This window comes from Phalaenopsis equestris, unplaced genomic scaffold (genome assembly GCF_001263595.1).
Source record: "Phalaenopsis equestris unplaced genomic scaffold, ASM126359v1 Scaffold001031, whole genome shotgun sequence".
In the NCBI taxonomy this organism is placed as follows: Eukaryota; Viridiplantae; Streptophyta; class Magnoliopsida; order Asparagales; family Orchidaceae; genus Phalaenopsis; species Phalaenopsis equestris.
Window position 1 is genome coordinate 24,944 of NW_018165470.1, and position 12,989 is coordinate 37,932.

Consider the following 12,989-nt stretch of genomic DNA (forward strand, 5'->3'; position numbering starts at 1 on the left):
ATTCAAATTAGATGGAGATGTTAGGCGGCCTAGTGGTCACCACATCTAATCTCGATCATTTGCTTTCCCTTTTTTATTTATTTATTTTTACTCTACAGTGCTACACAAACTTATAGAAGATTCTTATGTGTAAATGGACCAAATTTAATGATGAAGTAGTCCACTTCAGTATAGGGAACATATACTTATGGACTTACAAATCTTATGTAGCATCTAAAATAATCTTTCATGGTCTTCTAAATCATGACTTGCTGATAGAAGAATCAAATTTAATGATTGAGTAGGACAATTAAAGAACAAAGAACGATAATTGTAGTCATTCATATTAGTTATAAACTTTGAAATTCATGATGAAATTATAATTTCTATGCCAAAACATGCCTTGATGTTTAAACTTCACTGAATTGTAGGATTCTCGAAGAAATATTAAGGGGTTGTTTGGTTTGCTCAAAATGAAATGCAATGCAAAAGAGTTTCAGAGTACTCTGATTATATTGAATTTGAAATACTTTAGAGTTGTTTAGTTCACTGTAAAATAAATGTAGAACTTTATATATTTTTTATTTAGTTTTATGTAGATTGAAAATAATGTATTTAAATATATATATATATATATATTTCGGCTGTAGCAGTGGCGGCGGTTGCGTGGCAGCAGGCGATTGAGCAGGGGTGGGGTTTGGTAATGTACAAGGGTGGGGGCGAAGGGGGGCGGAGACGTTCGGGGGCGGGGGCTTGTTGATAATATTTTACAATGTAACTCAAATCCGTCTAAATCAATGAAATTCTAAATTCAACCAAAATGAACTGATAATGTGCGAACATCAAATTCATTCAAACTTTATATTATTTTTGTAAATCTTCATACCAAACAAACAATTTTCCAAAATCCCTATAAAAGAATTACAATACACTGTAAATTGTTACAACCAAACAACCCCTAAATAATCTCTATTATAGTCTTTTATGATATTAAAATTCATTTTTTATTTGATCCTGCAATTACGATGATATTTGACTTAAAACAACAACTTAAAATTTGGCCTAAAATTCAGATTTTTAAACTTCGCATCGTATTTTGTTTTTGGACTTCACTTGACTCCCTTTGATTTGTTCATGGTCCCAATGCTTTCTCATTGTTAGGGAAACATTTTTGGCACTTGTTATATATTATTGCGTGTAAAAACTCGCGTTAATACATGAAATGTGATCTAGCTAATTGGCGATCAAGTCATTCAATGGAGTGAACATTTTAGATATATGAGTTCTATTGGTGTGGATGCTATTAGTAGAATTCAAGTTGGATAGTTGAAGTGGAGGAAGGCATCAAGCCTATTGTGTGATTAAATAGTACCAATTAGACTTAAAAAGGGAACTTTATCGGATGGTGGTGAGACTTGCAATGCTTTATGGTTCAGAATGTTGGCTTGTAAATGGGAAGCATAAAGTTAAGTGTTGTTCAGAGGAGAATGCTCAGGCGGATGAGTGGCTGTTGACCTCAATTTTGAGGCCTGTCTTTGCCTCTTTTTAGAGCCTAGGATCTAGCCTTAGGATTTTCCTATTTTGACACTCTTAGAGGACTAGACTGAGACCAATAATATTTAAAAATTCAAGTTTTTTTCTTTGATTCTTAAAGTTTCATATGGACGGTTCTAAATCCTCAGCATCCAGTTCAGGTGATTAAAAACTGACATTTTGAAGCTCATGTTGAGTTCCCATAGGGTTTGAAAGACATAGGTGGACCCCACGACATACGGTGTTTGACTTGTCATCGTGAGTGGTCTGCTTGACCGTGATTGTCTCTTATGCGAGAATCGGTCAACGATATACTCGTTAAACGACTTCGGTCGAACCAAAATAATTTCATTTGCTATGTGGCACAAATCGGATTTAAATTGGTGCGATCGTCGACGAATTTGTCCGGGTGATCTTGGATGACGAAATAGACCCCGTCGGTGGGTCCGAGACGCCGATTTTAGCCGGAAAGGACATATATTTTGATAGAATTTCAAATTGGATTGAATTGTGCGTAAACTGACGAATTTAAATAAAACAATAAAATTAAAATAAAAAAAAATTCTTAATAAAATAAAATAAAATGCACGCTGCCCCCTTTTCTTTAAAACCCTTGCACGCTTCTTCTCTGCCGAGCCCTAACCGACCCCTTGGTGGCATAAAAAATCCTTCTTCGCGAAGTTTCCTTCCAAATTTTGCCGTTTACCCTCTTTCTCGATAGCGCTAACTGACTCTCGTCGTTGAGGATTGTTGTCGGCCACTTCCCCATAACTGATTCTCCCGCTCAAACGAGTCCGATAACCTTCTTTCTTGGTAGCCCCGGTATTTTCTTTCCCCTACGGTGTTTCTTTTCACCGCCGGTCGACCAATTGGTAAGATACCCTTCCCGTCTCGTTCGGCTATAAATACCCCCTTGGTTCGTCTATGTGAAGTTAATTCATTCATATTTGGTTTGGTGAGATCAGTCTTTATATAGCTCGTCTATGTGATGGTTAATTTTTGAATGGGCGTGCAAATTTTAATTTAAATTTTTATGAAAATTAGAAATTCATACATTTATCTTGAGGTAACTTATGTTGATGTTTTGAAGTGTTCAGGCTCCTGTTATGGAGCTTGTTCTATTTTCAGTTTGGGCATCTAATTTGGAGTTATTATCTTGATTATCTCGAAAAAAAAAAAAACAACACTGAAGCTATCCTTAACTAGTTTTTGCTATTGATTTAATTACTTGTTTCAATTTTGAGATGGTTTGCAAGTACTTGAAACGGTTTGTTATTCACTTATCTCCATTGTTTATTCTTTCTCTATTAAAGAACTTGGTAAGGTTCAAATACTTGACTCAATGGCTAGAACAGTCTCTTTGGTATTCTTAACATTTATATGCTAGTTTTAAACGCTTCATCGCACATCATATAATCTTTATGTATATTACATCTCTAGTCCACTCAAATACCTGTTCTTGAATTATTTTTGATGTAACCCGTGCACCTGTTTTGAGCTGGATACTTGGGAGGAGTCTTCTGTGTCATTCGAGCACTTATTCTTGAATTAATTCTGTTTTGGCCTGTACATCTATTTTGAATTGGATAGTTGGGAAGATTGTCCTGTATAAAAAATGATTGAACCTAGGTTTTTGAGTCGAATTATGTTTGAGTTGATTTTAATTTATTGTATAAAAAATGAAAATATGACACTAGAAAGTGTGTGTTGAGTCCCACCAGTCTAAGGAGGGCTCATGAGTGTGCATTGAGTCGAACGTGAGTTGGTTGACCGAAAATGAGGTCAACAATAGACCTAAAAAGTCTTGGGCATATTGTATAAAAAATGATATTAATTTATTAGAATTAAATGAAAATATGACACATTAAGAGGCAATGGAGAAAAAAGAATGTGGGCGACCCCTACTTAGTGGGATAAAGGCTTGTTGTTGTAATTCAATTAGCATAATCCCATATTAATTCATTAAATGCAAATATATTTAATACATAAAAATTTTTAAAAAATTAAGCCCTAACCCTTTCCTACTCGGTTCCGTTCTTCCCCATATTACACAGCCACGACCCACCCTTATCTTTCTGCTCAAAGCCAGACACAAACTCTCTGATTCAAATCATAATATTATTAATAGTCCTTTTAATTTAAATGGATAAAATTTCCTTAACTTTAATTCAAAATAAAATCCTAACCTTAAGTTTCAGTTCGGTTTCAACAACTCCAGCCCGCAAGTACAAACGGTGCCCTTCTCCTTTGATTCAGCTTCACAGATATGCGTAGAAGACACTCTCCCTTTGGCTTCACTCGACTCAACTCCGCCTGACACTTGGTGAACCCGCACAAAACTAGTGCAAGGTCGGTCGTCCCTTCTCTACACATCAGCCCCTTGCCTCCTTTTCCTTCTCTCCCGCGCTGCACGCACGTGAAGTGGCTTGCCATAGACTCGGGTGAGTCTTCGTTCTCTCGCATGGCATGGCTTGGACAATGCTGACTCCACTTCCTTCCCAAGCACGAGCACTGACCTACTTATCTTTTTCTCCTCCCTTGCCTTGATTCCATTTACAGCAGCACCCACACGACTGATTCCAGCCCAACCAGTTGTACCACGAACTGGTTTCCATGCCATCAGTGGTCTGTACAGTTTTAAAAGAATATTTCTTCTTCCATCTTCACTTGTGACTCCAATGGGATGATGTTGGAACCGATGCAAAGAACATTATCTTTTTTCGCCCCTTTCTAAACCTTTGATTTCATCAGCAATCATAATGTGGTTTTTTACTCCTGCAGAAATCCAAACTGTGATTTACTTTTCTACCTGCCAGCATTGCTCTAATTCTATCCATTAAAATTATGGGAAATTTATATATCTCACACCTCAATTTAGCTTTAAATCTATGCATTAAAAGTGAAATACACCTCTTCATGCATAGTTTTGATGCACCGAATTGATGTGTGTAAATATGAAATTTTAGGTGTGAGATATGTAAATACATAAGAACTGTGCTATGTATGTAAATGCCCATAAAGTTATTTTCTAAAACATCCAACTATTCTGATTTGATTGATGTTATCAGGAGATCACCGCAGACCCTGAGATCGAAACGCCGAAGATCATCGTTGAGAAGCAAATGATGAGACAGCATGTACAGAGCCTTCTTGGAGTTCTGAGTCCCAGGGAGAGGAAATTAATAAGGCTCAGATTTGGGATCCAGTACAGTGAACCAAAATCTCTTCAACAAATAGGTGACATGTTTGGGATATCTAAAGAAAGAGTCAGGCAATTGGAATGCCAGGCTCTGAACAAGATGAGAGCATGTTGCACAAGCTTGGGGTTTAGGGCATATGCAGAATTGTTAATGTGAGTGATTCTGGAATTCTATTTTTACTTCATAATCTTCATTTTGTTTTACTTGTTTACTTAAGATGTACTATTTCTAATTGAGTGTATATACATTTTTTAGTTGTATCTAAATTTGGGGGTCTACTAATTTTATCTTAGGTTGTGAGTTGAGTTGTCTTGAACTTAACTCACTAACAATGTTGAGTGCTGCTGGTCTCATTGATCATTCTCAAATGAGCTGCCGCCATACTCTCTCTTCTCCCTTCACTGGTCTCGTCAATTCCTTGTTGAGCTCCGCCACGATTTTCTTTTGAGTCAAGATCGAGTTCATTTTGATTCAGGCTCGACCTGGCTTGTGTACTTTTTTCTTGTTTGGTAGATCTATGAAGCTTGGGCTCTTAAAACATTAGCAATTTGGATGGTTGCTGGTGAGATGAGCTATGATTTCTTTTGTTTTCTTGAGGGATGTTTGATTACAACATATATTAGCAGAAAAAATACGAAGAGGAAAAGAGAGTCTAAATGGTGTAAAATTTGACTGTTCAGTCTTTTCGCTATTATCTTTAAAAAGTAAAGATCTCGTAGTATCTGGCAAGCTAGCAACATTTTCTATCAACATTGAAAAGGTCTTGATCAAGAATATTTTCAACAAGACCGATATTGAGACCTTTTATCTTGCTCATGAGAAAAGCAACAACATGTTGCTCATGAAATTGGGACTCACATTTCATACTTAAGTTCCTCCAACGAAGTACAAAAGCTAGCAAGGTTTCGTTGGGATTTTGTTATGCCAACATCAAATTACTCATAGAGATCCAATGATGTTCCCTAACAAATCACTTCACAAATGAATCATTCATTTTGAAGAACATTCTGATGTTGTCGTTTGGTAAGTAGACATATCATTCAAAAGTAACATTCTGATGATGTCGTTTGGTAAGTAGACATATCATTCAAAAGTAAATCCTGCCAAACTGGCGACGAATAAGTGGAGCAAAGCATCATTATTACCTATGTTGAAACACGTTGCTCTAAACTAAGCGATATGTTGTCTAGGTTTTCCAACCACATCAAACTGTTTGAATCATGGAGGAATAAATCGTTCATGATAAGAAGTATATTCATATATTCGGATAGGGCCTACCTTTTCTCATGATAATCTCACCCTATTGAGCTGCCAATGCAACCTTAACTTCAACATCCACTAGCTAGGGATTGCAAATACAGGCCAAAAGAAGAATATTCGGGTGGAGCAGCATCAAATGGAGAAATATGCATTGATACAAGTATGACAGGCATGGGAGATACGACGGGCAAAGTCGGATGTGTCTTAACCTGTGTAGGAGTAGGAGTACATCTGCCCCTGCCCTATTGAGTTGTAATGCCACCACCTGAGCAGCTAAAATAGTGTCTGCTCTAGAAATAAGAGATGTATTCATCAATGCTTCTATCATCTATGATTAATCGTGGTGACATCTTGATGTTCTGCCTCCAATTTAGGCGCAGGATGTTCAGCAGTAGACCACTCTGCCCTAGTTGTTACTGTCATGAAATGATGAGTAGCCATTTCATCATCATGGAGTTCCTCGCCAAGGAGGTCATCACCATCAAGAAAATATTTTGACAAATCAGAGAATTCACTAGATAAGTCATTCTCGGGTCTATCTTAGGCTCTACCTCAGGGTTCGCTTGAGGCGTATTTAATATAGGATCAATTGGACGCATGACTCCTTCCATAATTGTCTCTACAGCCTCCTTACCTAGAGCATAGGCATTAGGTGTGGTAGTAGGAATCTTCCTTACCCGCTGTCTCTTGGCCAAGATAGAATGAAATTTATTTTTTATGCACATATTTATTTTTAAAAGGATGAGGTGAGTACCATGGGGTTATTCTCTGAGTTTCCCTCTATCAGAATATGATATCCATTTCATTCTTGCTAAAAGATGATGGAATATTTTTCTTTTTATTCTTGAAAGATGAAGGTACATGAGAAGCGAATGTAGCCACTACACTAGTATCTGGTATAACCATCATGTACAATAACTTCAAATACAACAAAGAGTGTCCTATATGAATTTCTCCTTAGTGATAGGACCCTTTCCCCTCAAAGAAGAGAATGTTCCTACGATATTTTTAGTCAGAAAATTAGTAGTGGTGCGATTAATACAAACCACAAGCTTAGAATACCCTGCATCTTGGGGAGGAGATCTCTCAGTAAACCTGATTAGAAAATGGTCTATAAAGTCAAAAAGTACAGAAAAATGATTCTAAGCCAAAAGGAATTGAGTGTCCTCCCGGGCTGAGACAAGTGAAGGGACCTGCTGTTGGTCTTGCCACTGAGCCAGTAATAACCTATTTTTGGTCCTCTGGGCCCTATTGCTTAATCCAGGGGTAGGATAAGCCTAAAAAATATCAGTAATAAAGGAAATTGGGACAACAGTTGAACCAACTGAATTTTTGGTCCTCAGGGCCGTATGAGTAACTATGGTCCCCTAAGAGCTGTCAGGTTGTACACCAATAATGGAGGTAGATAACCTAGAGAACATACAAGGGCCACCAGATAGTGTTGTGAAAACAAAAGGATGCTGCAGTGCGTAACCATCTGGTGCTGACCTCTTCTTTGAAGAAGGGGTAGTATATATACAAGCAACCATGTACAATGGGAGAAGATACATATGCACGACTCCCCTTCTTTAGAGGAAGGCATATGGCAGTTGCCTCAACGAGTGTAAGATTATTGAGGGTAATCTTAAAAGGATGCTTAAAGAAACCAAAGGTGATGGTCCCTTCTTTTGCATGAAAAACATTTGGGAAATATGAAACCATATTTCTCTGAGAAGATTCGATCGTAATCATTCTCTTATCATCCATATTCTATTATTACAAAAAAGAATACAATCAAATTCAAGAACAAGGTTCAAGGTCAATCAAAATATACAACAATACCAATTACATAAAAAAAAGATGTAAATAAAATACTGAGTTTGTGAAAGGGTTGGAATGCCAAGCTGCTAACCATAACAACTTACACATGTATTGAATTCCAAGGATAAGTGGTAACAAAAGTGACAAAGATGAATACTATGTCACAATATTTAAGCAAGGCTTCTAACCTATAGAGAGTGTCTCTTCCCTAGCCTAGTTGTCGGATTTATTTTGGTTCTTTTAAACTTGGAGTCGTTAGCTTGTCTAATTTTCATTTTAATTTTGACTTTCCCAGATAAACTTCTTTCTTAGACCATCGAGATAATTTGAAGAAGAGGAGAAATTGAAAAGGGAGAAGATATAGCAAAAACTACAAAAAAAAAAAAAAAAAAAAAAAGAAAAGAATGTGAAGGATTTCTATAACATAGCCTTCATGTGATAGATCAACAGTGTATGCCAAAATGAAATTGGGTCAAAATACTTTGAAAGCATATCCACGAAGAAAACCTTATATAAATTAACAACGTATATGATCAGAGAATCAAAAGTTATATTTTTTATTTTGGTGTCAAGAACAACTTCTAATGGAATGTGTCTCTTTGGTTAATTACATTTTTGGGGATACCCTAGAACAATCTCGATTAAAGGAATCTTGCTTACATTTTGATATCTAATTGCTGAGAATATGAAGGATTAATATGGTCATCTCAAATAGGATTGTCATAGTGCTTGAAAGCCATACCAGGACATAGGGTGGAGGGTGAATCACCACATCCCCAATCGGTGTTAGCCTATCAACAAATGAGGCCTATGAAATGACCTCAACAATTTGTCAATGGAGTAGGAGAAGCCCAAAAGGGGTATACCAATAAATAGGTAATGAATTTCTAAGGAAGTAGAAATAGTCAGGTCAGGATTCTATGAATCAGTCATCTCGAACTATTAAGATTCTAAGTCTACTTGGGTGTGGAGGTAGTCGACTCAACTCGACCAAAAATTCATTATCAACAACCCATGTGTTTCACCATCCAAGGAATCTCAGCAGCCCTAAAGTTGAGAGAAAGAAACATCTAATTCCTTATGATTCTATTTGGATGAAATTAATAAAAATGATAATTACATTTGCCAAGAAAATGACAAGGCCTCTAAAATTAAAGAGAAAATAATGGCCTAGCTATAAAGTCGAACCATACTATTAAGGATTTACACCCCGCATGGGTCTGGGAGTCTCTTAACACTGTAATTTTTCTTCGAACCATACTATTAAGGATTTACACCCCGTATGGGTCTGGGAGTCTCTTAACACTGTAATTTTTCTAGATTAACCTCCTAAGCATGTAAACATATGCTTGACCAGTCAGTTTGGAAGAGCAATGATACTCTTCGGGACATGAAAATAGGATGCAATAATCTAAAAAAATCCTTAGCGTAGAGACCCTATTATCATTACTTGGGATAAGCTTATGCATGTGTAGCCATTTTAAATCTGAATAGAAGGTTATGCAAGGAAATTGAAGCATGAAATAAAGTCTTCATTTTAAAGTGATTCAACTTAAATTTTAAATTTTGATTAAGAAAAATCTTTTAATTTTAGGATTTTAGAAGAAAGATTTTTTCATAAAGAGCCTAAGTATAAATGCAAAGAGTCCAGATAATGCACAATCAAAAGAAAGAGAAACTTCAACACTCTACATAAAAAAAAAAGAACGTGTCATATGATCAAATAAATAAAAGAGGTCGAGGTCATTCGGTCTGCCATATATCTCAAAAAAATAAAAGGATCGTGGTCAAGATCTACATTTGCATACCTCTTCCTAATTTCTATATGATAATATCAACTCAAAACTATGGTACGAATCAAGGGCATGCTCCTCCTGTCCTCACCTTATGGTTCTACACAGTGCCATGGGAATCCATACTCATATCTTACTTTTGATATGGACTCTAGTTTTTGGATTCTAGATAGATGTACAAATAAAAATTTTAAAAAAGGCTCGACCTGCAATAAAAAATTAGCACAAGTTATATCATGTAACGCATAATAAATCATGTCTGGTGGGAGGAGAGCTAAGCAATACTTGCAGGAAAAAACATCTGCTTAAATACTGTTAGTCCTCCCCATTGGGCATGGATCATTGCAAGAAGAACGCCCTTAATTTGCTACTACATGGATCTCACACCCAACAAACATGAAAAATGCAACACATAAAATGCATGGTTAGGCGCAAACCATAGAACAATAGCTAGACATATGAAAGCCCTAACTACACCCTACCTTGTTACAAACAAACATCTAAAAACAATGTGCCCTAATTACATACATCCACATGTGTGCAAAAAGTGTGATTGATGTTGGGTGTATGATTTTGATGGGGTCATTGAGACTGACCCCATCTTAAAGTTCCAAGAATGCTAAAACATTTCACTAGGAGATGACCGTTTTAAGCAAAATATATTTTAAGAGCGACCTTATGGTCAAAATAAGATATGCTTGAGTTTTAAAATAGGTATAATATATATGATGAAAATATTAGTACAGAGATATACATTTTTTATATCTGTATTTTTGTATTTAAAAATAGGACCTCTTATGTGTCTAGATAACCAAAGTGATATTATATATCTCTTGGATTCTTAGCACAATAATACATATGCTTATCACAATGTAATAATTCATAGTGCTTGCTGAGATATATCCGCTAGCAATGCTCTTTATAACTTCACAACCAAAATCGGGTCACACATCTAAAAAGATGCTCTTTATAACAATGTAATAATACATAGTGCTTGCTGAGACCTCTCCACACTATTTCAGTTGATCCACCTGACCTTGGTCAACCATGGGGAGTCACCCAAGCAATTTTTATGAAGATAAACCCAACCTACGAGTTGACCCAAACCCCTTTCCATTTCAATTAATCACTTCTACCCATGCACAAACCCAATTAGCTTCACATTTGCCCACCATTGATCATCCTCAGTGAGATGGTGATCTGACCCTGACCAGTCGCCTACCATGGCTGCCGGAAAACCCCATGGCTGAGAGAGCCCAATTAGGGAAAACACAAAATTCAGCCCATCCAATGTGACACACACCGATTGGATTGTTGCCTTTTTCTTCCCTCCACCTAAGAACCACTCTCCACCCATTGGCCAGCCATTGTAGCCACCACAACCTCCTCTACTTAAACCCCACTCCTCCACGACCAAGAGGAAGAACAACCAAAACCCTAACCAAACCCTGCCAAAACTTCACCAAAGCTCCCTTATGACTTCCTAAGAGCAATCCAACCATCCTTAGCCACCCAAGTTCGTTGCCTAAGCTCAATTTTTTAACACAAAAATCAAGCCGAAACAAGACATATTTCACCACAGTTCCATAGTTAATCAAAACCAAATTCCTTGCACCCACACCATCCCCAAAACAAACAAAGAAAAACCCCCACAAAAGCCCCATCACAGAGAGCCTCCATCCCTAACTTTGATCAACACCCAAAATCGGCCTCGATCGAATTTGGGTCTAGGCAATTCACCACGGCCAAAGGCTTCATCCGTGAGCTTGTTGGACCTCTCTGAAGCTTCTACAACTATCTGATTGAGGCATCCCCTCTCAGACAAAGGTATCAACTCCTCTCCCTATCCCGAGCTTATTTCGATTCTACATGCATGTTGACACGATTTCAGGCTAGGTTAACTGCATATATAGGTTTGCCTAGGTTAGATGAGTCCATAGAAACAAACTCGAGGCGATTTGGTTAAGTATAGGTCGAGATCTTAAGGTTTTAGGGTGAACGACTCGCGGGAAGAACTAGACGGGGATGAAGGAGCGTTGTTGGATCGAGTGTGTATCAAGCGGAGGGCTCTGATTGTGCCGGACGGGAGCACAGTTCGAAAAGTATGTGGTGATTCTGCTGGCGGCGTCCAATCCTGTGGCGAAGCGTGGGCTTTCGACGCGTAGGATGCTAAAATCAATTAATTCATCCCCACCCTTAGAAAATCCAAAACATGGTGCAAAAAAATCATAAAAATAAAATAAAAATACCTTCTTGCTTAGTGAACAGAGGAGAATAATGTGGAATTAAAATCAAATTAATTTGACATGTATTTTATTTTTAATTATTTAAATAAGTAGGCCTTAAGGGCAAACTGATAATTTTAGTATTTAAGCCTGAAATTAATCTTTAGGCCTAAACAAAAGTTAAAAGGGTAATAAATGATATTAATTGACATGTCTAGATGATTGAAATATAAAAGTGATAAATGGTAGCAACCCATCTCACTTTGGTCTCATTAAGGATAAATTTGTAATTTCTTAAATTGATGAAATTTGGAAGAGTATTTAAATGAGGAGATATTAAGGTTGGGGGTTTGACTTTGGAAGATCATAACCCACCATTTTAAAACCCAAATTAATGGTTTTTAGAATATTTTATGATTCTTGATAAAGATTAAGAGCATAAATATTTAAATTTTCTAAAATTACAAATCTACCCATTAAATTTTAATTGCTTCGTAGTGAATTAGACTTAATGAAAATCTTGTTTAAAGAGGTTTAGAAAAAGTCCTATAATTAATTTGAAACATTTAAAAAATCACACTACAAGTCCATCTTTAAAAATCAAACCGGCTAAGTTTCTTAATTAAGCCAAATTGCCCCTAAGGGCATTTACCCGCATAATTCATATGTAAAATATCAAATGATAAATACCCCACTTAAAGGGATAATCAAAACATCAAGGTTCATTGAGCGTAAGGGTATGATTTTGGTGAACCACATAGCAATATAATAAGACCAAAATGAACTCGAGATTTGCTGAACCACATAGCAACATAATAAGACCAAAATGAACTCGAGACGATTCGAGTGACTGTGAAATGTCTAGGGTATTACCCAGGACCTTTTCATAATCCTTTGGGAATCTCGGAGGACACTTGGACATATTATGATTTGCTTGGTGGAATCATCTCCACAGATGAACAAATTGGACCCACCAAGGTATGACATAGGGTTTGGTAGACACACTTCAAACCTCTACTCTTTGCTTTTCCTACAAGCATGGTTTAATTCTTGCAAAATTTATATATATATATATATATATTGACAGAAAGAGCTACTTATGGCTCCTTACATGTTAATAGAGATAATGGAGTACAAAATATAGTGGGGAGAAAATAAGTTCCTCCCAAAGTAAACCAAAACAAAATAAAGCGCCTTAG

At 36.7% G+C, this 12,989-nt stretch overlaps 1 protein-coding gene across 6 annotated transcripts in view; it reads left to right on the forward strand.

Annotated features, from left to right (window-relative positions):
• LOC110032803 (RNA polymerase sigma factor sigF, chloroplastic) overlaps window positions 1-5,009 on the forward strand; it is a 28,552-nt gene extending 23,543 nt beyond the window's left edge. For all 6 annotated transcript variants that reach the window (XM_020736564.1, XM_020736559.1, XM_020736562.1 and 3 more), the window contains one exon: window positions 4,581-5,009. In XM_020736564.1, the coding sequence (XP_020592223.1) occupies window positions 4,581-4,868 (288 nt within the window). In that variant the 3' untranslated portion in view covers window positions 4,869-5,009. The remainder of the gene's footprint in view (window positions 1-4,580) is intronic.
• The last annotated feature ends 7,980 nt before the right edge of the window (window positions 5,010-12,989 follow it).